At 37.6% G+C, this 25,510-nt stretch overlaps 2 protein-coding genes and 1 long non-coding RNA gene across 5 annotated transcripts in view; 1 reads left to right on the forward strand and 2 right to left on the reverse strand.

The window, feature by feature from the left end:
- The window catches only part of ASPM (assembly factor for spindle microtubules), a 43,736-nt gene extending 32,742 nt beyond the window's left edge, over positions 1–10,994 (reverse strand). The window contains exons 1-8 of the mRNA XM_040985778.1: positions 10,425–10,994; positions 8,972–9,115; positions 7,338–8,817; positions 5,212–5,307; positions 4,666–4,812; positions 3,218–3,463; positions 1,653–1,720; positions 132–273 (exon numbers count right to left, since the gene is read on the reverse strand). Of these exons, the coding sequence (XP_040841712.1) occupies positions 132–273; positions 1,653–1,720; positions 3,218–3,463; positions 4,666–4,812; positions 5,212–5,307; positions 7,338–8,817; positions 8,972–9,115; positions 10,425–10,994 (2,893 nt within the window). The remainder of the gene's footprint in view (positions 1–131; positions 274–1,652; positions 1,721–3,217; positions 3,464–4,665; positions 4,813–5,211; positions 5,308–7,337; positions 8,818–8,971; positions 9,116–10,424) is intronic.
- Positions 10,995–11,277: 283 nt separating this feature from the next.
- LOC121159928 lies at positions 11,278–14,998 on the forward strand. Of its 2 annotated transcripts, XR_005884463.1 has the most exons (3): positions 11,279–11,496; positions 12,122–12,207; positions 14,856–14,998. It is a non-coding gene; the product is annotated as an uncharacterized LOC121159928 (long non-coding RNA). The 2 variants fall into 2 exon arrangements; XR_005884462.1 differs by lacking the exon at positions 14,856–14,998 and having other exon boundaries at positions 11,278–11,496; positions 12,122–12,536.
- A 4,729-nt stretch (positions 14,999–19,727) lies between these two features.
- Positions 19,728–25,510, reverse strand: part of ZBTB41 (zinc finger and BTB domain containing 41) — a 35,536-nt gene continuing 29,753 nt past the window's right edge. For both annotated transcript variants that reach the window (XM_040985405.1, XM_040985404.1), the window contains one exon: positions 19,728–21,554. In XM_040985405.1, the coding sequence (XP_040841339.1) occupies positions 20,899–21,554 (656 nt within the window). In that variant the 3' untranslated portion in view covers positions 19,728–20,898. The remainder of the gene's footprint in view (positions 21,555–25,510) is intronic.

The raw sequence follows: 25,510 nt of genomic DNA on the forward strand, positions 1-25,510 counted from the left end.
GAAATGATGGGCAATAATGGGGCTGGAGGAAGGGAAGTAGTGCAAGCAGCAACCTATTTACACTGCTTTCCCTGAGAACAGACACAGAGTCAAGACATTTACACAGCTGGGCGATGGTGCGACAAACCTACCATCTCTGTAGAGATGGGGGACCGTGGGATGGCGATATTCAGCTGCGATATCAGGATTCCAAAGCAAGCGTTTCAGAATAAACATAGCCAACCCTGTGACATCACTGTTGTCTTGCAGTGAGATGAGCTCTCCATAAATTGTCTGAAAAGAAAAAGAGTTAAAGCCCAATGAAGCTTTATACTATCTTCCAGAAGCAAGGGGATACAAAGGATGAAACTGGAGAAGGGCATGATCTTCTAAAGAAATGACTAGAAGTGAAATGGTTAAACACTAAATAACACGTTTACATTGTACTTGTGGTTTGTGCACTTTTTAAAAAACATTTATTTATTTCTATTGGAAAGGCAGATATATAGACAGAATACATAGAGAAAGATCTTGCATTCACTGGTTCACTCCCCAACTGGCTGCAACAGCCAGACCTGAGCTGATCTGAAGCCAGGAGCCAGGAGCTTCTTCTAGCTCTCCCATGCAGGTGCAGGTTCCCAAGGCTTTGGGTTGTCCTCTATTGCTTTCCCAGACGATAAGCAGGGCCCTGGATGGGAAGTGGAACAGCTGGGACATTAACCATCGCCCATACAGGATCCCAGCACATGCAAAGTGAGGACTTAGTCACTAAGCTATTGCTCCATACCTCATTTATGCACATTTTAATATGTGTAATACTTCGCAGTGAAAAAAGATATAATGCAGGACTAAGATCAATTCTTAATCACTTGGCAAATAATATTTACATTTAAAATTTTTCCTGTAATCAAGGAAAAACACAAGCATGTTGTTCAAATCTCATTATAACTGCCCCCTTAAGTAGAATGCTTAACAAATGAACAAGCTTCTGCAAAATTTGGGAAGGTCAGATGTCTTTGTGGTTAAATGACTTAAATATGACATTAGTTTAGTTTAACCTCCACATGCTTATTATTCAAAAAAACTAAAAAACATAGCCTATGTCCTTAACACTATGTTATAACGATAAAATATGGAGATAAAAGCATGAAGAAGCATTAACACTTGCCAAATAGAGAAATTTATCTATATAAGTTTTTTTTAAGTCTTTGAAGCTTTCTTAAGCCTGCAAAGATTTGACCATTAATTGAAGTGCAATGTTGAGTAGATTGTTAATTTTCACTGATTATTGATATTTGGCAACTCACTCAACACCTAACTGGCTGTTTTGTTAGTAAAGTGGCAATAATACATACCTCACTGGGTATTGATGACATTTAAATTAGATATTATATTTAAAATAACTTAGTCTTTTCATTTCATGTTCAAAAATTAATTTTGCATAGCTGTCATTACCTACAGCACATATTCATCACATTTAAGCAGTTACAGATAAATTGCTCTTTAATGATATCACAACAAACATTGGCATAGTCTAACTTAGGAGTACTTATTAACAGATCTTACATTGTATTGAAAAGTAAACCAAGCTAAGAAAATGCCTTTGTAACTTTCAAAATAAAACCATCTCATTGATAATAACACACTGCTTTCAAAACTTCAAACATGCTTACCTCTAGGCCAATTCGAAGCCACAAAGGATTATATGACAACAGCCAATTCAGGACTTTCTGACGTTCTCCTGAAACAAATATCAAAACCAAATAAGCTCAGGTTGCTAATCAAAGAAAGGGTATCAGTGGGGGACAAGTGCTTACATGAAATAACTGAATTTAAATGAAATATACCTCTACAAGATATGTGATAATATTTAAGTATGTAAGATTTTAGGCAATAAAGCTAAAGCATGCATCTTTAGCAGTGAAACAAACATAAGCTTGGGTACCACAATGAGGTGCAGCAGGTGGAACGGTGTACCACTGGCAACAGCGGCATCCATACGGGCACTAGTTTGTGACAGCTGTTTCACTTCCGACCCACTCCCTGCTAATGGCCTCAACCAGGCAGCAGAACCACCCACATGTGTGCACCTGTCACCCACACGGGAGACTCGGATGAAGTTTCTGACTGCTGGCTTCGCCTGACTCAGCTCCAGCCACTGTGGCAATCTGGAGAGTCAAACAGCAGATGCGAAATCTCTCTTTCTCCCACTCTCTCTCTAACTCTGATTTTCAAGTAAAAAAAAGAAACAAATTTTTGAGTATACATCCAAAGGAAACAAAATCTGTATCCAGAAGAGGTATATGCACAGAGCAGTGGAAACTTTCACATTCACTGGACCATTATTCACATTCAGTCTAAGTGTCCATCAAAGAATAAATGAATAAAATAATTATATATGTGCTTATACCATACACATCCTTTTAAAAGAAAAAAGGTGCCATTCGTGATAGCTTGAATGAATTTAGAAGACATTATATGAGTGAAATAAGCATACACAGAAAGACAAATACTACCTGATCTGCTATGGCAAATGTAAAAAAAAATGCAGCTCATAAGCGGTTGTCATGGAGCTCGGGTATTGGTAAATGCAGGAGATACTGGTGAAAGGGTACAAGTTTTAAGTTACGTCTTGAATAAATTCTGAAGAGACTGATTAACACTAATAATACCATATCATATTTAAGAGTGTATCTTAAATGGTCTCACCACACATACACACCAAAATAGGTAACTACGCAAGGTAACCTATAAAGCAACCAGGCTGTCACTGTCATTTTCATAATGTCCACGCAAATGAATATCATGTTGTACAACTTAAATATATACAATTTTGTCAATTATTCCTAAGTAAAGTTGGGGGAGTTGTTAAAAAAGTTATCAAGATTTCTGCAGCCGCGCAGTGGTTAAAATCCTCGCCTTGAATGCACTGAGATCCCATATGGGCACTGGTTCTAATCCCGGCAGCTCCACTTCCCATCCAACTCCCTGCCTGTGGCCTGGGAAAGCAGTCAAGGATGGCCCAAAGCCTTGGGACCCTGCACCCGCATAGGATACCCAGAAGAAGTTCCTGGATCCTGGCTTCGGATCAGCATAGCGTCGGCCATTACGCTCACTTGGGGAGTGAATCATCGGACGGAAGATCTTCCTCTGTCTCTCCTCTCTGTATATCAGCCTTTCCAATAAAACTAATAAAATAAATCTTAAAAAAAAAAAAAGATTTCTGCAGTCTTCTTACCCACATCTTTCCAGAGGTGCCTGTCCTTCCGAACAAGTAATCGCCTAGCTTCAATTTCAGTTTCAAGCTTTTTAATTCCTTTAACCATTTTGTCAGAAGTAAATAAACGGCATGCTGCACGACGCAGCCTGTTCAACCTGCATCGGGCAGTGTAAGCTCTCAGAGACACCTCATCTTTTGTAGGTGCTCTCAGCACACTTATTTTATGTTGATTCTCCACTCCTAAAAGAAGAGTAGCAGCATCCACTAGGGAAAAAAAAAATATTTCTGGTTAAAAACTATCGCTACAGGGCCAAGTGGGATAGCATAGTGACTAAAATCCTCACCTTACATCCACCAAATTCCCCTATGGGTGTAGTTCATGACCAGCCACCCTGCTTCCCATCCAGTGCCCTTCTTGTGGTCTGGGAAATCAATAGAGGATGGCCCAAAGCCTTGGGACCCTGTACCCACTTAGGAGACCCAGAGGAAGCTTCTGACTCCTGGTTTCAGACTGGCTCAGTCCTGGCCATTGCAGCCACTTGGGGAGTGAATTAGCAGATGGAAGATCTTTCTCTCTGTACCTATTCTCTCTGTACACTTGAATTTGCAACAATAAATATATCTTAAAAAAAAAAGAAAAAATTATAATATTGCTTCAATTCCAGTAACTGTCAGTTCTATCTGTAAAATATTAACTGCAGTCTAACCTCTTCCTGTCGTATCCGCCATCCAAGTTCTAACATCACAGCTGCTAACCCAATCTAATTAAATAGCCTCTGAATTGGCTTCTCTATTTCCATCCTCTTTATAAATTCCTAAAAAGTCAAGCTTCTTAGGAATGCGATTTTTAAATATCAATTAAAATTTAAAATGTCACATAAATTTTTGTAAAGCATATTTATTTTCTCTTGAAAATTAGACATTTGAGTTTTTTCCTAGAGGGAAATATAAGTGATCTTAGAGATTATCTAATCCAAAGACATTTTATCTATGTAGAAATCCTATAGCTGCTTCTCACGTACACAAAGTGTTTTGTATTTAAATACTACAAGTGGGGCATTCTTTACTTTAAAACACAGTGCATGGGATGGTTTGACAACTGAAGTGTTTTCAAGGATGTCCCCTTCTGCTGACAATGACCCCTGGAACTTTCATCTGAAGGCTTTACATCAGTTAATTTCCATCATTTTCAGAAGAAAATCCTACAGATATCTGAAGGGTTTCATGTCTTTATTTTCTTCCACTTTCAAGTATTCCCTTTTTCCGGATAGACACAGACTAACAACTCCCAACATGAATTACATGAATTTGTCCTCAGATTCAGTTTAATCCTATAACTCTCTTCAAAGCACTTGATAAGAGAGACAGTATGACACAGTCGAGCTACATGGAACTTTCTGCATTGCTTGAGTTGAGAGAACAGGAAGTAAGCAGTAACTAAATTTAAATCTTATTTTAATTCTTACCTTCAGACACATTTGTTTTTACAGTGAAGTCATCAGGAGTCAGTATGAAATTCAGCCACCAAGTGAAGCCCTGCTCCTGCTTCTCCTTCCAGCGCTCATCATAAAACATGTTCTTTGCAGCAAATGGCAGTGGGTGTCTAGGGATCTCTGAGAAAACGGTTAGGTTATTGCATGAGGAATCCCCGTTACACTATTGTACCGCACACAGCAAAAAGCAAATTTTATTAGCAAAGCCATCTATAAAACACTAAACAATCTTTGTCTTTCCACTTCTTGCTGGAAAGAATTGTAAACATTCACATTATAAAGCACAATTAAGGCAAAGCAAAGGGGAAAAAGCAAAGCAACACTTATTGGCTATTTAAAAATCCTAGGAGATTCTGAATCCATTTCATCCAAGTCTATTAGAATATCTCAAATATAATTCGAATACTCAGTTGTTCAAGTTTTTATCCAACAAAAATATTAATTCATTTCCATTTGTATCACAATTAATGACTCACTGAATGTCACTTTTTTGAAGAACTTAAATTAACAAACACTTGCCTGTTTTTTGTGGCTTTAGGAAAGTCAAACTGGACTGTGCCACAGCAACAATAGGTTTTGTTCTCCTTTTTGCTTTAGGAGTTCTGAATACTGAATCTGAAATAAATCCAAAAACATAACCAGTAGTATTAAAACTAGACAAATGGTTCTTTCATAACCACATTCACCCAGCAGATATTTAATCACTCTGTGATTCAGGCATTATAAAACTAACAGTTGGAAGTTTACAGACCATAAACTAGGATTTGGTTTTGTCTATAAAAACTAAAGTCTAGGGTCAATCATTTGTCATACTAGAATTTTGTGCTAAGTGCTAAGAATATGTAGAACTGAAAGATATGATCCTAGTCCTTAAGAAGTTTTCAGACTAGTATGGAAGAAGGTAAGAGTTCTCACACTAGGCATGTTCAGAAAGTTCACAGAAGGTGTGCATTATGAAAAAAATCTATGCTTGGACTTCACAAATGCTTTGCATCGAGGTGAATGTTTGACCTGGTGATTAAGATGCGGCTTAGGATGCCTACATTCCACATAGAACACCAGGATCTGATTCCCAACTCCTAATTCCAGCTCCCTGCCACACAAAATCCGCAAGACTTCGGTGATGGCTCAAACAACTGGTCTCCACAGGAGACTCGACTCGAGCTCCCAGCTGCAGGCTTTGGCCTCCTAACCATGCTGTGCATTTCAGTTGTCATCAGCAGACAGGAGTTCTCTCTTTATGAACTAAAATAAACTCAACTGCAACTTGTCAAAAACTTTTTGAAGCATATTCACTATTTTCACATGTTATCTCATGAAACTGAAATTAGACATAAAGAATATGACTTGCTAACAGAACTATGATAAAGATAGAGCAAAAAACATATATGAGAAATGACATACAAGAACAGGTTGAAAGTTCGACAATGCTAAAAATAATAGGAGAGCTAATATTGCAATACTTTTATGTCAGTCACTAAGGCTTTTACTCTGAGAGCACCGAGTTTGACAAGAGACTTTACTGTGTCTGTTCAGATGTGAAAAACTCTCCATGACTGTAAAGCTTAGGAGATGCCAAAAACTTGTAATTCAAATAAATACACAAGGCTGGCTATGATCAAAAAGACAAAAGATAATCGCCACTGGCAAGGTGATGGAGAAAACAAAACCTCTGCACAGTCAGAAGGATTGTAAATTAGTGCAAGCAATGCGGAAGACAGCATGGAGGTTCCTCAAAAACAGACGGGCCATGCCATCTAACAACCCCATTACTGGTCGTACAGGAAAAGATTCCACACTGTCGAAGAGACATCTCTTCTCCCATGTTAATTCCTTCACTATACACAATTCTAAAAAAGGAAATAATCCAAGTACCCCACACTGACAGCTAGATTTATAAAATGTGTCACAAATACATAATGGAATACTGTTCAGCCATAAAAAGGATGGAATCCTGTTACCTGCAAAAACATGGGAAAAACTAAAAAATATTATCACATGAAATAAGCAAGGTACAGAATAAGTACTATATAATCTCTAAATACAAGCAATCTAAAAAATCTAGTATCAGAGAAGTCGATTGTATTACCAATATGGGAAAATTAGGAGTGTTAGAAAAAATTTAACAGACTCTAACTTAAGCTCCTGTGTCACAAAAGTGTGACAACAGCTAAAAATAACCTATGGAAAGATCATGGAAAATGTATAGTATGGAAAACCACACAAAGACTGCAACATGTTTTGTAACAAAATAAACATCACTTAGTTACAGTATTCCATGAAGTTTTGGAAGTACCCGCATATTGCATTTTTTTTAAGCAAAAATTCAAAGCAAAGCATTTTGCATGTGTTCACCATGAAGAAATGATAAATTTTTGAGGAGCAAAACACCCTAATCTCATAGAATGTATACAGCTATGAAGCATTTCATGGTAATCTATGAACATGCACAATTTGTTTTTATCTGTTACAATATCAGATTTAAGCCCCCTACCACACCTGTCCCATTTTCCACTAAGCAAGTTGATACAATTATTTGCTAATAACACCTTTTAACAGCACTTATAACCTGAAACTAATGATTAATTAAGTCAAACGAAACAAAAAATACATCTTATACAGGAACAAAACAAAGTAAGACTCACCAGTTTTCTTTTTCAGGTTTAATTTCTCCCTGTTGCTGATATATTTAGAAATAGGTGTTACTGTGCTTTTTGGTTTTTTAGCAGTTGATGTTTTGGACTCCAAGGGGGAAAAATGGATTCTTTTGCTTTCTCGCACTTCAGTATGTTCTATAACAGCAACAGTCACATTTCCACCTTCCACGATTCCCTCACTCTTTCTTTTACGACTAACTAAAGATGGTGTTGAAGAGGGAATTATTTCACTTTTATCACCCTTGGATTTACTTATTATTGGATCTATAATTGGAAGAAAAGAATGCAAAACTGCTTTGTCTCTTTGATTATCAATTATTTTTTCATTAACTGCACTGTTGAGGCTTCTTTTCACCTTTGGTTTGATCATCTCTGTTTGGTTTCCTCTGCCATGGGTGGGTCTCGTTTTTGTAACAGTGGCAGAAAGTATTGGGCGTCTTTTAGGTTCTGTATTATTGCTGAAACTGGAAACATCTGGAACTGCAGGAAATGTGGGATGACTTTTTCTGACAGAATAGTGTTTTGACTTCATTTCCATAACTTTGATTTCTTCTAAAACAGCTTTGGAAGATTTTAATCCCTGACATGCAGGAGTACGCAGCAAAGCTTCACTTTTCCTGCACTTTCCAGGAGACTCTGAGACGCGAGGATTTTCACTGGACAATGACACTTCACAAGTTTGTTGTGATACACGTACATATGCCATATTATCTTTTATGAATTGATTTGGGGATAAGATGGGATGAACTGACTCAGATTCTACTTCCTCATTTATTCCATAATTATCATTTATGAAGGAATCTGGGCTTAAAATTGTCCGATAAATTTCATGCACAGTTTTTGACTCCAAATGCACAGGTTTTGAATCACCTCTCATAAATCCATCTGACGAAAGATATGTTTCTGCTTCTAGTTTTCCATTATTAGCTGCAAGATTATTATTTACAAAGGAATCTGGACTTAGAAAATGTCCATGGTTTTGTGTGATGTTTAAAGTTGAAGAATGGTTTGGGGTAAGAAGTAGTTCACTGTTCTCACTCTGGCTATTAATATTTATGACGTTAAAACAGGTTTCAGTTATCACTTTCTCACTAAAACTAAAGTCTTTTGAAATGTTAGCATCTTCTACATTCAAAAGTTGAACGTTTTCAGACGCATGAAGAGATGAATAGGCGGTCGACCGACGCACAGAGAGGGGTACGCAAGCTTCACCATGGCATTCCTTAAAAGCAGGGCTGATGGGGGACAGGGGGATTTCATTTTCTTCAAGGGTTAAAGAATTGTTTTCAGTTCTGGAACAGGCATCACTGACAGTCCAGTTCTCACAGGCCTGCAATGGGCTCCTAACCCTGTCAATGTTTTGGGGAACACTGAACGTTCTATTAACATTTTGAGTATTTGAAATTCTTTTGTAACTACCAGAAGAGGCTGAAATTTTCTTCTTACTAATAGTATTCCAGACACGCCTCTGCAAAAATAAACAACATTTACCCATTAAGTTGACAGCTTTTGAGTATTATTTTTAAAAATCGAAACTGTTTATAACCTCAGGTCTGTCATCAACATAATTTTACACATTAAACATTTCCTTAGAGTAAATCACGGAATGATTAAAACATTACCTTCTTCTTTTTCTTCTCTTCTGCATTTCCTAGTAATATTGCTTGGTGTTTCACAATATTGTTTACAAGGAACGTCACAATCTCTCTGACTCGGCCTTCTTTCAGTGGTGTCCAGTTAACAGAAATCACAATTTTTTCTTTAGGCTATAGTGAAAGAATAGAGTTTCAGTGATTCTGACTATGCTAATTGCCTAACAATGAAAACATGCTACATACTTAGAAAAAGGATTAAAAATGATTAGTCAATAATACTCTATACCCTAACAAAATCTAGTAAGTCAAATATCTTTTTCCAACCTTATGTGCTCATTCCATCGGAACAAAAAAGTCATTAGTAATTGTAATGTCCATCATGGGATAAAGTTATAAAATTTCAATTGTTTCAATTGTATCAATTGTAGGAAAACCATGGAATGGTCTCAAAATCATTTTGATTGTTCTATTTCTTTGGGATGCACAGTAGTTCTATCTCATTATAGAACAATCTTACATTATGAAGATTTTATTCCAAAAGAAATATAAAACAGATCAACTATTTTTTAAAATTCACATCGTCATATAGTATATGTATGATAATTTATCAATTGTTAGGTTCTATGCAAACCAGAATGTTTCAAAACTCATTTAGTGCTCATATTCCTCTGAAGCAGTTGCTATGGTTACACACATCCAGAATGAAGCTTTGCTGAAGTCCTTAGGACCCAGGAAGCCTTAACATGTAAACCTGCAGCCTGGCGGGTAGACCAAGTGCAACACCCTGCCCTCACACACTCTGCCTCTGGAGCAAAAAGACAAGGAACCTTAACACCAACACGCAGCTGCTCTCAAAAACAGCAGTAAATTCCGTAAAACAGAATTCATTCAAAACCCCAAGAAAACTTGCGTCGCATACAATAACAAAAAGGAGCAAGCCAAAGTATGATGTGGATTTAGGAAGGAAAGGGTGGCAGCAGTGAGTCCTGGGGCAGAGGGGAGTGGCAGGTGACTTAGGCAGCTGACAGGAATTGTTGCTGCCAAACCAATCCCTCCTGTACTACTTCAGGAGCACACCTTGGGCCAAAACAACGCTGTCAAAGCCAAGGGGAGCTTCCCGAAAGAGTACCGGGAACACTACAGGAAAACATTGAAATTACACTAGCAGCTACAATACTGAAAGCACACATACACACCACGTACAAATACTGCAGTCTACTGCAAAGCATCACTATTTCAACAGAAGGCGCAGCAACACCGTGAGACTGAAATGCACATTAGACTGACAGGAGGCTCACTAGAAGTTATCCAAAAGTAGTTCTAATCAATCACTAACCCCCACCCCCAAAAAAGAGTTTAAAAATTTCTAGGAAAAAAATCTAGGACCGCAGGAGTGTTTTGCAAGGGCTGAAGTCTAGAGGGCTTGTCACCGCCCCAGTCGGTACCCATCCCCAGCTTCAGAGAGAAAAGCAAACCGCACTGTGAAGCGACCCCCAGAACTCTCCGAGGGCCTTCCGTGCGGGGTCCCCCAGAACCCGTCCAGGCCTTCCCTGCGGGTCCCCCAGAACCCGCCCAGGCCTTCCCTGCGGGTCCCCCAGAACCCGCCCAGGCCTTCCCTGCGGGGTCCCCCAGAACCCTCCGAGGGCCTTCCCGTGCGGGGTCCCCCAGAACCCGTCCAGGCCTTCCCTGCGGGTCCCCCAGAACCCGCCCAGGCCCTCCCGTGTTCCTTCCCACACCGCCTCACCTGCAGCACGAAGTGGCTCGGCGACACGCTGAAGCCCAGCTCGGCGGCCGGCAGGTGCCACACCTTCACCTCGGCCTCCTCCGCGTTGGGGTTGTCCAGCGCCAGAGGCCGCGTGCACGAGGACCCCACGCGCACGTCGCCGAAGCACAGGAAGGGCGACCTGCAGAAGTGGCTGAGGGACAGCAGCGGCGGGGAAGCCGCCTCCTCCTCGTCCCGCTCGGCCGCGGGGCCGCGCCGCCGGGCCAGTGGCCTGCGCTCGCCGGGGCTCACCTCCCAGCAGCCTCGCCCCACACGCCGGGCCGCCATGGCAGCCCGAGCCCCGCCGGCGGCCTCCCCTCAGCGGCGGCTGTGCAGGCCCAGAGCGTGAATCCTCCTTTCCTTTCCCAACAGCCGACCGTGCAAGCCGGAGACAGAAACGCTGAGCAGCGCAACAGAGCCGCAAACAACTATGGCCTCTTCGCCTTGTTTAAACTTACCGCCTCTGCCAATTGGTGGCCCCGGGCACCGCCCCCGGCGCCTCGGAGCCAATCAGGGCACAGGGCGCTGGCCAATCAGGCGGCCGCGCCTCATTTAAATGATACCGGCGCGCTGCGGGTGCTGTCGGTGATCGCGGCCGGCTCTGTGACTGCGCCCCTGAGGGGTCCTGAAATCCTCGTTCTAGAACCGAAGTCTGTCCTCAGGTTTTATAGACCTGCCGTGTTGAAAAGGAGGAAAATTACCAGCGTTTCCAAAGTGGAAGCAGTGACCGTTCAGGTGCCGAGGCTGACGCGAGAGGGACGCTCTTGGCATGGAGTCCAGTCCGCCCAGAGTGAGTCACATTTATTTCCACGGCTTCCCGAGCCCAGTGCTAGAAACGCATCGAACGTTAAATCTGATTCGTGCGAGGCATTTCTTTTAGTAACTGCCCATGGCAGCATCTCGGTACAACTGTGTGTCTCTTAGCTCAGGATGCCGGAACGAGCCTGGTTAGCTAAATGAAACCTTTTGATCCCCAGTAAGTCACTTGATAAGTCACTTCTTGGTTTCTAATGTAATTGCAGGATCTGAGAATAATGATTGTAGCTTGCCTGTGACTACGCCAGGACTAATTTAAAGCCCGTTTCATACATGTATGAGCTTTCATTAGAAGTTTTTTGTTTTGTTTGTTTATTTATTTATTTATGTTGCATTGTGTGACACAGTTTCATTGGCTCTGGGATTCCCCCAGCCCCTCCCCATACCTTCCTCTCATGGTGGATTCCTCCACCTTGCTGCAGTATTACGGTTCAAATTCAGTCAAGATTCTTTCTTTGCATACATATACCAGGCATAGAGTCCAGCATCTTATTGTCCAGATAGATTGAACAGTCTCTTAGAGAGACCATCTCTGGTTTGAAGGTAGAGCTGGCAGAATATCATCCCGATCAATTAAATTTATTTTTTAAATTTTACAGACAAGGAATTCGGGGCCCACTGCTAACTTGGAAGAGACAAAGCCAGGATAGGTGTCCAGGTGCTTTATTTGAATCTGCTTCTGAAGGTAACAGGAATCTTCAGATAAACAGACAGACAGACACAGACAGAATGTATGACAACACAACTTAAGAATAAAAGGTCTCCGTGGCAAACAAATGAAGATGACATGTGGAACTACAGCCTGGAGTTACACTTTATTACTTTAACAATACTTACACAAATAAAAAAATTTTTTTAACCGTCAGGACTATGAGGGCACTACTACCTACTTTGGTTTCAGCAAAAACATCAATATGAATTATTATTTTCAAACACATTTCATATTTTAATGTGGATGTTGCTCATCAAATTATCATTGCAAATAAACCCTCTCTAGGTTAATGCTACAATACTCAACACAACTTTTTCTGTTGGCTCATTCTTAATAAAATAAAGCAATGCTGCTACTAACATAAACATACTAACATACATCTCTTTGTGTGGACCAGCTGCAAACATGTTTTCTTCCTTTGTCTTCTGTTATATTTCACAAGAGGGAAGATTTTGCTGACTCTCTCACCCCCATCTTGGGTTGCTGGTTGATTGTCTCCACATTCAAAACCGTGTAAAGGTACCCTCTCCACAAAGATTCTTCCCTTTAATGGGGGGTCAGAATACCCTGTTGTGACTTGTCCCAATGACATATATAACTATATAACTATAGTTATATATATATATATGACATATATATTTATTAATTTTTTTTTTACTATTATTGCAAAGCCAGATACACAGAGAGGAGGAGAGACAGGAAGATAGTCTGTCCCTTGATTCACTCCCTAAGTGACTGCAATGGCTGCTGCTGTGCTGGTTTGAAGCCAGGAGCCAGCAAACTCCTTTAGGTCTCCCACTCAGGTGCAGGATCCCAAGGTCTTGGGCCATCCTAGACTACTTTCCCAGGCCACAAGCAGAAAGCCGGATGGGAAGCAGGGATGATGAGATTAGAACGAGCGCCCACATAGGATTCTGGGATGCTCAAGGCGAGGACTTTAGCTACTAAACCACCATGTCAAGCCCATAATTTTTTTATGTTTTCTAATGTTATGACTACATCTTTGCAAACAGTTAAATTTTGCTTATATTGTGTTGACTCTGTAACTCTGATGGATACAGCAGTGGCCCTGAGTTTTGTGTTTTTACATGGAATTCTACAGATTGTACTGATGAAAGACCAAGGGACTAGTCATAAGGAACCATCATTCTACCTATTTAATACCTTGACTCAAGTATGGAGTGGAGATATGGCTTTGAAAGTCTCCTATATTCACTAACTGAAAGTTGCATTCAATGGTGTTTTAGCATCTATTAAATGAAAATGCCAGGATCTACTTGGCACCCTGTGGAGTTAGATATCTAATGGCTCCAGAAGGTAGGAACATCGGAGGACACCCCATCTGCCTTATATTCAACTAACTCACCCATTAACGTGCATAAATATCTAACTATACCACCACAAATCTTTGCCCATAGGGTAAAGAAATGCAGGAGCTATGATGTCTCAGTCATCTATAAAAGGACTCATGGCGACTTTTTATAGGTCATAATGATGACAGAAAATGTTATAATGAAAATAGTTTCATCTCCACATAAATGATGGAATCCTCAAGGAACAAGTTCACTTGGCACTTAATAGAAAAAATATTACAGCGTTTACCACAGTATGCCCAAGACTGAAGAGTAATTCAAGGCAGAGCTGTGGCAATAATTAATTGATCAAGGACCACAGAAATAAGGTGAGCAATTTACTATCGTGTTGCTTGACATAAAGGCAGCATAACTACATCTGAAGAGAAACCTAACTGAAGTCTTTTACCTGGTTCCCAGGGTATCCCAAAGCCTAGATTTGATGTTGGAACAGTGATTCCATCTTTTCATTTAGCATTTCCCAGAGGCTTCACTGTAACTGGATTAAGGTTTCATTTTCTTACACCTGCTAATCTAACATTTTGGTGTCTAAACCTCCCACATAATTTTAGGGACCAGATCATAGCATTATAACAAAGTTCAGATTTCTGCCATATCACAAAATGTTTAGGGTTCTAATGGTCTGATAAGCCTTGACATCTGTTCTAACCACTTGCTGTGCCTTGTTTGGATGCAGTGAATGCTTTATTAAGGCATGTGTCACCAATCTGTTCACCTGGTAAACTGTAAGATCCACATTTTCAAGTGAGGTCTGGAGCAGGTAAACCTGAGGCAGATCCAGGTTGCAGTGTGTGTCACCTTGCTTCTTATGCTATGTGGCTGGAAAGACTCCAGTGTGCATGACAGAGATAAGGAGTAGAAGCAGGGTAGAGATATGGGGTAGAAGCTCTGGCAAGTTACAGAGCGGAATTATAACACAGGATTCCAGGTTTAGGAAAAAGGCCATGCCTTTTGAAAAGCAGATCCTAGTTTTGTTATTGGGGTGGTAAAGACTGAATGTTTAGGCCTAGTGTGGTGGCTATTTGTTCCAAACTATCATATCAACTACTACGTAATCCAGAAACAAGCAACTATGACCTGAGACCCCACTCCATCCATCTCACTGATTTTTGCAAAGTCTTATTGGAGCACAGTCATGCTCACTCATTGCATGTCATCTGGGATGGCTTTTCCACTATAATGGCAGAATAGTCATGACAGAAATCATGTGGCCTGCCTAATGTTAATTTTTTTTTTTCCTTTACAAAGAGTTTTGATGACCTCAGATCTAAAGAACCATAAAACACTGTCTTCTGATAGAAGACCCATTTTGCTACCCATGGACTGTGCTGCTCTCCCAACATGGAGAAGCTTCCCTGACAGAGAAAGCCTACTAACCGCTGATGTGGCTTGAGATGGTGATGACAGCAACCCAGGCTGGAGCAGTGGGACTGTGTAAGTTAGATAGAAGAGTGGCTACCCTAATAGTTCATCTCACTTCATTAGTGGGATTTTACTGAATTTCAGACTTCTTTCAAAAAAAAAAAATAGCATGACTATTTCAAGCCAAATAGTTATCACTAACATATGAGTTTATATTAACAACTAAAAATCATTAAGTAGTTTAACGTTTTACATTAAGTATAAAAATGTCACAAAGTTATGTGTAGCTTATGAAAAATAAATGTTTACATGTATCCAATGATTCTCTTTTTCACATGTTAATGATCCATTTTTCTGCAGGCATACAAAGTACAGTGTTTCCATGCTAAGAAATATAACTCAATAAAACCTAGATGTGCTTATCGGGAACAAAGAACTTTATATTTATTTTAAATATCAAAATAACACAAAGAACTAGTTCAATATACAAGACACTTCCTATTTGTCACAAAGAACTCAATTTTTCTATAGACATTTGTACTTAATAAACATGAGACAGCCAAGATATTTATAAAACTCACAAGGTATTTTACACTCAGTTAACAATGAATTTTGACATTTTAGACTTTTCCTTGTCATTGAATTTAAAAGTATCCTTAATTAAAAGACAAAAATTATTGTTTGAGACAAAAAGCAAGTTTAAAAACATTTCTATCTTAATGTACAACATAAATCCCCTTCATCAAAGTATCTCCCATGATACAGAGCAGCTAAAATCCCAGTGTTGTGTCATCTTTTGGCAGTCACATTCACCAACTGTCACACAGTTTTAGCGAGAAGGATGGATAAGAACTTGATTGTTGTAAGGAATAAATATTTCATAATGACACTATAGTACACTGTCCAACTTTAATGAAAGCAGGAATACCAAGCAGAGGCACAACAGACAACAAGGTGTATACATGCTCTTCATTAAAAAATATTTTAGATGTAATGATTGAATTGTTTTTGTCTGAGAAGTTGAACAAAGGGGTTTACTTTCATTGTTGTATAACCTCTATGCTGTGAATAAAATCTTTAATTTTTCTTTAAATGACTGCAGACTAAATATTACTTTTGGGATTTTTTTCAGAAGTCAAAGACTGAAGACCAACACACTCAGCAAGCTGAAACATAAATAAGCAAAACAGGCACACTCTCTCTACAAAAACTTGCGTTCTCCCATCTTCCACATAACCTAATCCTACTACCTCTATTGTATTAATGCTATTTCCAAGGAGAAAAGGCAGAAAACATGCTGATATAATTGGGGAAAATACATCTTAAGTAAAAATGTTGTTAAGCAGGACCTACCCACCCCCAAACCACTACAGACTAGAAGAGAGATATGTAAAGAAAAGAGAAAGGTAAGATGGAAAGAAAAATTGTTTTGTTTCAAACAATGGCTTAGAAAATTATTCTCATGTTATCTACTACTTTCTCTAACAGCAAGTAACATTTATCATACTAAAAGATTAGAAATGCTACTTGTTCCTCATTACAGTTTTTCATTTCAGTCATCTCCATTTTGGCACCAAATTTTAAAATGTTCAAAGTAGGATGTTTAAGTCTCATGTCTTCCCGAGTTCATCAACTCAAGCTATATGTTATTTGGGATGTTGCCGCTCCAAAGAGAAACTCATTTCAATCTATAAACTTTTGCTCAGTTTTAGGCAAACAGAAATAAGAAGCTTTATCAGTGCAGAGTTGTATGATAACTAGTTATTTAGGAAAAAGAGAAAAAGAGAGAGAACATGAGCTATTAATTTTGTCAGATTCCTCTAATAAGCATCTGGAGACAGGCCCAGGAGTGACTTCAAAGTAATGATAAAGGCCATAGTAGAGAATTAAGAAAAAAAAAGGTACAAAAATCATAAACACACAAACGTCCACCTTGTACGTAGTGCCAATTTTCCTATATAAGCTTAAAGCAATCTAAGAGAAAAAAAAAAAAAAAAGGTTGCCCAACCAGCAGGCAACCAAATGTAAGATTCATAAAAATAATAATGATAATTAAAAAAAAAGCAAACCGGAAACAACACATCATTTATTAACCGATACAATCTAGCCAGCAGGATCGATTGTAAGTGACCACAACACAGAGAAAAGGCACAAAGTATTCAACACAGAAAAGAATGGGTACAAAAGGACACTGTCAAAGATCTAATGCTCAAAATCTGACTTTACATCAATGATGTTTTATAATGATATGGTGGGAAAGCTCAACTGTGTTTGCAATTATACAGTCAAGTACCTTATTAGCCCTTAACTAATTGTTTATATTCACTCTACAAAGATGTTCTCACACTTTAAAGTTGATTTTTAAAAAATGTATTAGTGTACGTATTTCATGATCTATTGTCCCTTTAAAGGAAGTCTCTTAATAAAGCACCAATTTAAAATCTTTTGCTATTCCTCTTCTTCCAGCAACAAGTATTTAAATTAAAAGTATGCAAAGACCACTGCCTTTACAGGTGTTGGTTAAATCTTGCTGGCAATGAGGGACACCCCCAACCTCAGATGGTATTTTAGGCTGCAAAAAAAGCAGATGGAGTCTCTTAGAAAAATAATCTCAACTTGACTTAAGAAAAATTAAGGCCAAAATTATTTAGATAGTGTAGTGTAAAAAATAAACTTATTATTTAGCATTTGATAGTGTTCACTAAAAACATAACATTCAATTAATTAAACTGTGGAAAACAGTATTATTCCTTGTCACCAGTTGGTCAGTATGACTATTCCCAGAGTATTTTCTTCTGTTTTTACTTTTATACATATTGACACAAACACTTAATACTTTATCTCAATATTCAAACTAACTACTTTTTAAAAATCCATTATTCCAGGACTTTAAATGTGCTTCTTTGGACAAATATTTATTCACACAACGAAGAATTTAATTTTTTTTTAAAACTATATAATACCCACTAAAAATCTTTGGTGCATTTATGTTCAAAACTGATTAGGTCAGCGAATTTCTGCACATGACAAATTATTCAATGTACAGATTAAGTGCTAACTGCTATCTGCTAAAATTAATTTAAAACAATAAATTATACTCATAAAATAAATTCTGAATGAGGCTACACTTAGTTGCCAGATTCTAAATTGTATATATATTTACAAAATAAGCAGATTTTAGAGTTATAGAATGGTCATCTTAAAAGAGGCCTCATTTTATATTTTTTGTGCCAACTTGAAAATGTTATATATATTCAGTTTGCCCAAATCCATGCATAAGGTTGTCACAATTTAAGGATTTTCTCATATTTCTGGAAATTAGAGGCAGCAGGTAAATTTGTTGCCCTGTTGTTTGTTAAGACCATTTCTTTGTAAGAATCCCACGACCAGCCCCCGAGACTGGGTTCATACTACATCAGAGAGACCGTGCAGCGCCAGGCACCGAGGCAGCATGCACCAATGCTTGCTTCTCCTTTTCCTGCTAGCAGCTCTGCTACTTCTTGACCATATGAATGCAGTAACACGAATTCTTTGATTTTAACCTCAGATTACTCTTCTCTAACATAAGAATATAGCATGTCCTTTCTATTTCAGAGCTGGTTATGAGGTTCAAATGAGATAGCATATGTGAAAGCATTTTATAAAACAGTAAATCACTATTCAAGTTTCAGTTATCTACAGTAATAGCTAAGTACAATTATACAGTATTTCACTTCATATAAGAGATGTATTCCAGAACAGTTCTGTGTAAACCAATTCTATTATTAAATCATATATTTAAAGTATTAGGACATCATTATTGAAAGAATTCTACTGTAAATACTTCAAAAAGCAAAGTATTCTTTTCAATGTGAAAACGTAGTATCTTCTTTTTTCTGCCACCAAATATATATATATTGTAATATATATATATGATTTACACACATCTATATGTATACCATTTGCCTTTTATGAGTCCAAATGTTCTACATTAGGTATATGTAAGGCAGGTATATTTTTAAGTAAGATTTGTTTTTATTGTAGTACGATTTTTAGTGAAGTTGCCAGTCTTCATGACAAAAAATCATAAAGATAGGCATTTTTAGGTCAATTTGAAAGCCTAACGGAGCAACAGTACCTCACATAGTAAAACTCAACCGCATAAGTACCTCAGATATAACATTTTTACCAAGAGTAAGAATGTTTTAAAAAGAAATACAGTAATTAAGTCTACTGGTCCTAATATAATTATAAGCAAACCTTGATAAATAAGGCAAAACTCAGGTTGGTTTTTCATTTATATCAGCTACTTTGGTTAAGTGCCTCTGTTCTCAAACATCTGTTTTATCTTCTGTTTTATCACTACTATGGCAAATGTTCCTGTCAAGTACCTTCATTTCTTAAGTGCTTCAGCAAACAGGCCCCTCCCACCCCCTTTACTTACTGGTACTAACTGGTTAAATTTTATTCACTAAAAGTTCATTATATTTTGTTTTTTCCTCACAAGGGCCAGGCCAGACTTTTTACAGTTGACGCACACACACAAAAGTGCTTAAAGCAATTGGGAGTGTAAACACAAATGAAACAGAAATTGTTTAAACCTACTATTTCCCAGTAGTTCACATACAACTGACATGCTAATAATAAATCAACCCTGTCTAACCTAATGCTCAAGCAGTTCTACCAGGAAATATTTTCCTGGTTTAAATTTAAATTGAATCAAAAATATGGAAAGTGCATGTCTTTACAGGCAAGTTATAATTTTGACTTTTTCCTCAATTCGTATTAATCAGTAAGGTTTTATTGTAATTGCTATTTCCTCTCATAAGTCCTCAACTTTTGTCTGACACAAAAATAAAAATCAAGAATAATTAGATAGGGTGAAAGTATATATAAAAACTTAAACTGCATGCAAATCAGAATATGAGTAGTGATTCCATTTTCAAGTGACACTGAGCTAGAGTAGACACAAATTTTACAAACTGTTTGGCACTTCTAAGAATTAGACATAAGATAACAAGATTGTGTTCCTCAGAGTTTGCGTCACAGAAAATTAAATCAAAAGTAGTGTATTCAATTAACTGTCATTAATTGTAATGATCACCCCTTCTTTAATGAGATGAAGACTTATGCTGTACTATATTATTAATGTTTCTGAAATAAATAGCAAAATACAAAAGGTGAGCTACAAAAACATCTAGTTAAAACTGTCATATTTCTCTTAGAACATTTTCAACTTGCAAAATTCAACTTCTAGACCTAAGGTTGTATTTCTTACTCATAATGATTGAAGTATAGGTAAAAATCACTTATCTGGATAATTATTTCAACTATATTAATAAGTTAATCTTAGTTTTCTGGTTGTGAGTTGGTCAAAAGTCCAAAAGATAAAGATAACCTGAAATTATGGACAAATTGAAATGGAAACAACATAGAACTATCCAAGATTTTCTTATAAATTCAAGTTCCAAATTTCTGTTTTAAACATCTGGATGGATTGATAATAAATCTTAACTTAGGATAAAGAACAGCTGCAGTTATTCACATGTTCTTACTTTCGTTCTTAAAGTTCTTGAAGCTGTTAGAATCTGGGAAAGGGAGAAAATAGGAATGAGACTAATAAAATTTTCCAGCGATTATTTAAAAAAAAAAAAAGCCAACACCTAGTAACTGTGAAAAAGTTTGAGAACCTATTAAAAATTAGCACTAAATCATCTTTTAAAAAAAATCACAAAAAACGCCTCAAATATTATGCCAGAAAATGTCCAAATATTCATATGTTCAGTAAACAAATACACATGGTTTTCGTGATTTGAAATTGTTCTGAGAACATGGGAAACTTAAGAAAATGAAAAAAAAAAAAAAACAGCAGCCCACTAACTGATAAAACATCAGATCTTAGCTACATTAGCACAGAACCATCCAAAGTCTGTGGAATGTTTAGAATAACTCATGAATGATGCTCATTCGTAGAAATATTTTGAACAGCAGTAGTATTATCAAGACCCAGTAATGTTCCAAGATAAGACTGTTCTCTGGGATCCAGCATTTGCTCAGGTCGGACTGGATGAACTATATTTGCAGGTTGAGGAGTGAGGGTATACTTTTCCAAAAAGGCCAAGTCGGCTGCTCGAGGATAATCAGTTGATTGTGGGGGTGGCGGCAGGATCTCATGGGAAGATGGAGGCAGAGTGGTAGTATGTCGTACCAGATCATTGGATGCGTCAGGCATCTGAACTGGAACCAACGTTACTGGAACACAAACTTCAGCAGACACATTCTGTAACATAGTCTTGGCTTCAGATGGATAGCTTTTTGGCTGGTCCATATATTGTTTTGTTTCTGCTTCAAAGAGTTTATCATCAGATGAGTACTCCACTGGTAAGGATACAAGTTTTTCTTCAGAAGTACTAAGGGGATCATCAGGAGACTTTATCCCATGAACATGGTCAATGTGATACTTCAGTTTGTCTTTGCGCTTAAATGTTGCATTACAGTGCTGGCAGTTGAAAGGTCGGGCATCAGAATGAATAACCAGATGCTTGGTTAAAGTTTTCTTAATTCTAAAAGACTGATTGCAAATTTGACACTTGTATGGTTTTTCACCTGTATGAATAAAAGTGGAATTAATTTTACTCACCTGGTAACATGATTTTAAGTAGCATTCTTTGCATTTGAATACACGTAAGAACTTAGTAATAGCAATAACAAAGTATACAATCACAAAATGGAGACAGTAAAAGTAAACACAGATTTTACCAGGCAAACCTTGAGCAGGCTTGCAAACTCCAAGTCTTGATTGCTAATCTGTATTGTAGTAATAGTACCTGTGTCAGAGCTAGTGAACAGACTAAATAAGACAAAGCTGAGACTATACCTAGCACGTGTGAGTGCTTGGAAAACCCAAACTATTATTATTGTCATCAATTTTATCCCAACTTAAAAAAAAAAAAATCTGTGAAATAAAAAGGTTTTGTTTCCTCCAGCCTACAAGGTGAGGACATCTGCATCCTGATCAGATGCCCTAGGACTGAATCTGCTTTCAATTCATCTTAACAGAAAACACCACAGTGATAACTCAGCCTTGTTCCCTGCCGCCACGCTGGAGTTTCAGGCAGAGTTCTCGGCTTTGCTTCCATCCAGCTCAGCCTCACCTGCATTTGGTGAGTAAACCACTATATGGAGGATATTATTTCCTTCTGCCTTCCAAATAAACACATAAAAACTAAAAGACTGTATGTGTATGTGCACGCCAATTGCAAGGACTTGAAAAGGAAAAATCAGACAGATTTTCAGATGACCCATTCTCTGTTTAAAAAATCAAAACATCTAAACTATAAAAATTAGAGAATTTTGCAAAGTCAGCATAAAAAGCATATGGCAACTGCATTTTCACATATAATAAACACATAAAAATAGAGTTTAGGGTCCAGTGCAATGAGTCAATTGACTAATCCTCCCCCTTCAAGCACTTGAATCCATATGGGCACTGGTTCCGTGCCGGCTGCTCCACTTTCCATCCAGCTACCTGCTTGTGGTCTGGCAAAGCAATAGTAGATGGCTCAAAGCCTTGGAATCCTGCACCCCTGTGGGAGACCTGGAATAAGCTCGTGGCTTCAAATTGGCTCAGCTCTGGCCATTGCGGCCACTTGGGGAGTGAACCAGAGAATGGAAGATCTTTCCCTCTCTCTCCTCTCTGCAAGTCTATAAGTCTGTCTTCCCAACAAAAAATATATATATATTTTAAAAAAATAGAGTTTAAAGTTTATACTTAAGTATCACATTTCTAGCTACAAATTTTATGGTAGATGTATAAGGTGGTACACTTAAAACTAGAATATAACATTGAGGAAAATTTGAAAAAGACAAACTACTACAGGTACATTCAGTAGCCATGTAATGGACGATTGAATATTATAAAGATACAAAAAGGAAAATTAGGCATAAATTCAATAAAACTCCAACACCTAGTAGATATTTCTGTATGTGAAAATTAATCATCTGTATTCAAATTTATGTAAAAAGAATGATAATAAAGAATACGGGGGGAGTATTTATGTTTCTATATATCAAGGTGTCTTATAAAACCACAATAATTAAAATGGAGTAGGTATTGGTGCAAGGGCATTAGTATAACACAACCCAACAAAATCAAAGTCAGACATAAATCACACATATATTATCACTTAATTTAAAACATTTGTCCAGCAAATACAATGATTAAAATAGAGTTCAGTAAACAATGCTGGGCAACTGGCCACTCCCATATAGAAATAAAATTCTCCCCACTTCTACCAATGATACAAAAACAAAGTACAGAGGATTTACAGATCTAAGTATCAAAGTGAAATAACTATCTCCATAAACCTAAGCAAAAAGAATCTTTGTTACCCAAAGCTAAGGGAGTTTCTCACAGAGCACATACAAGAAAAACAACAAAAATTAACTTCTTTAAAATTCAGAATCTTTGTTCAATGAAAGATACCACTACTAGGATAAAAAGGCAAATCACAAAGTTGAAGATACAAATATATCTTCATATCCAGGATACAGAAAAAACTTTATCAGTTAGAAAAAGGCAGATAATTCCATTTGAGAAAATGAATAGAAAATTAAAGTAGATCTCCCAGTGACCAACAAAACAGAAAGGTGTTCAATACCAGGATTCATCACAGGATGCTTATTAGAGCTGTTTCGGACAGTGCTACCTCTTTGGGATTGAAAAAACACACAACGACAATGCCGGTCAAAATGTGGAGCAATTAGATGTCAGTGTAATTAGAGGCCAGTTTTACACTGTTCTGTTTACAGACAGTTATGATGCAAAACTGGCTAGTGTGAGCCGGGCATCCCAGGGTAGTGCATGCACTCAAGAGAAATGAACGCACACTTCTACGAAACAACATGAACAAGACTGTTTCTGGCAACTTTGTCATGACAGAACCAGGTAAATATAAACCCAGTGTACTTCAAAAGACAGTGGGTACAGTGAGTATATTCATGATAATGAAAACAAACAAAAAATCACCAGAACTGAGTGAAAGTCAGACAAAATTGTCTGACTCTATTTATACGAGGCTCAAAGGGAAAAACAAATTTTTTGTGCTACAACCCAAAAAGTAGTCCTTCTCACTTCCAAGCAGGTTGCTGACGGGGAAAGGCTGTAGATGCTGCGTCTAGAGTTCTTCATCTTGATCTAAGTAATGGCTATAAAACTGATGGACTCGATAATAAACATTCATTGACCTGATTTTTAAAGATTTAAGTTTCTAAACATTTACTAGGTTACTTGTTATGATTCAGATCTTTAGGTGCTACATTTCAACAAAAATATGAAGACCTTTAGGTGTTGTACATATGTATTAAGGTCTTTGGGTGCTATTCAGTAAAAATATTAAATAAAATCTTTAGATGGTATGTGTTAATTAAAAATAACCTACCAAGAATTCACATTAATAAAAATTTTAAAAATCAGGTAAGATTAAAGTCCAAAGCTACATTTATGGTTTTGTTTATGTCATTCTAGTTAATGTACTCTATTTCAATTAGACAACTACAAAAGACAGGAACAATCACCACTGTGTGCTTCACACAAGCAAAGCACACATGGATGAGAATAAGTCATTTGTAGGTAAAAAATCTTATGCATTTTCCAATAATTTCTTTAAAAACAATGAAGAGATTAAAGAAAGTCACAGGAAAACATGAGAAATCCATTCCTTCAATACACACAGTCAGTACTATCTGCAGCTCTAGGCTACTCTCCTTAAACAGCTACTCTTCATTTGAATCAACAGAACTGACAGAGCCCAAATTCAAACATCCATCAGACTGTGCCGCTTCTGTTGAAAAAGATATGCTAAAGGGAGAGAAAAGGTCTGTTTGGAATATGGCTCAGAAGATTCCAAAAAGTGAGAACTGAGCAGTGCACAGAGACATTCTGACTCAAGAGAAAGAATCAGGAAAATGAAGTTACTCAGGTGGCCAAGAAGGGTACACTGTTAACGTGAATAAACGTAGTTCAGAATTCTTCACCATTTCCTGGAGGACAAATTCTACATTACCCAACTTACTTACTACCTACATTTGGCAAATTCTTAAATCATGAATGGTTACAAACTTATTTTTTGTAAGTTCACCATCTCTTATAAACCATGAGTTCTATCAAGATATTTCAAGAACTGTTAATGCAAGAAGGCAAAAGAAGGTTATGACAATCTACAAGAAAGAATCTAATAAACTTTTTGAAGCAGAGGAGAGAAACATTTAGAAAGTGATGATCAGTAAAAATCAGCTGAAGCACAGCAGTCACTGTAACTAGCCATGAAATGATGACTAGCTTTGTAATAAGGAAATAGCACAACAGTCACATGGTAAACAAAACAATCCAGTCAAATTTTCATTATTTTTTAAAAGAGAATAGCAGTAGGAACCATAAAACAACCAGAAAAGGGGAAGATGAGAGCTACAAGTTGAGTAAACACACTATGCAAAAATATTTTATCAAAGTATAAAAAAATTAAAATAGTAAGGTTTACATACTAGGAGACAAAGACATTGTT

Source organism: Ochotona curzoniae, unplaced genomic scaffold, assembly GCF_017591425.1.
Source record: "Ochotona curzoniae isolate NIBS_2020 unplaced genomic scaffold, NIBS_Ocur_1.0 contig_430, whole genome shotgun sequence".
Taxonomy (NCBI): Eukaryota; Metazoa; Chordata; class Mammalia; order Lagomorpha; family Ochotonidae; genus Ochotona; species Ochotona curzoniae.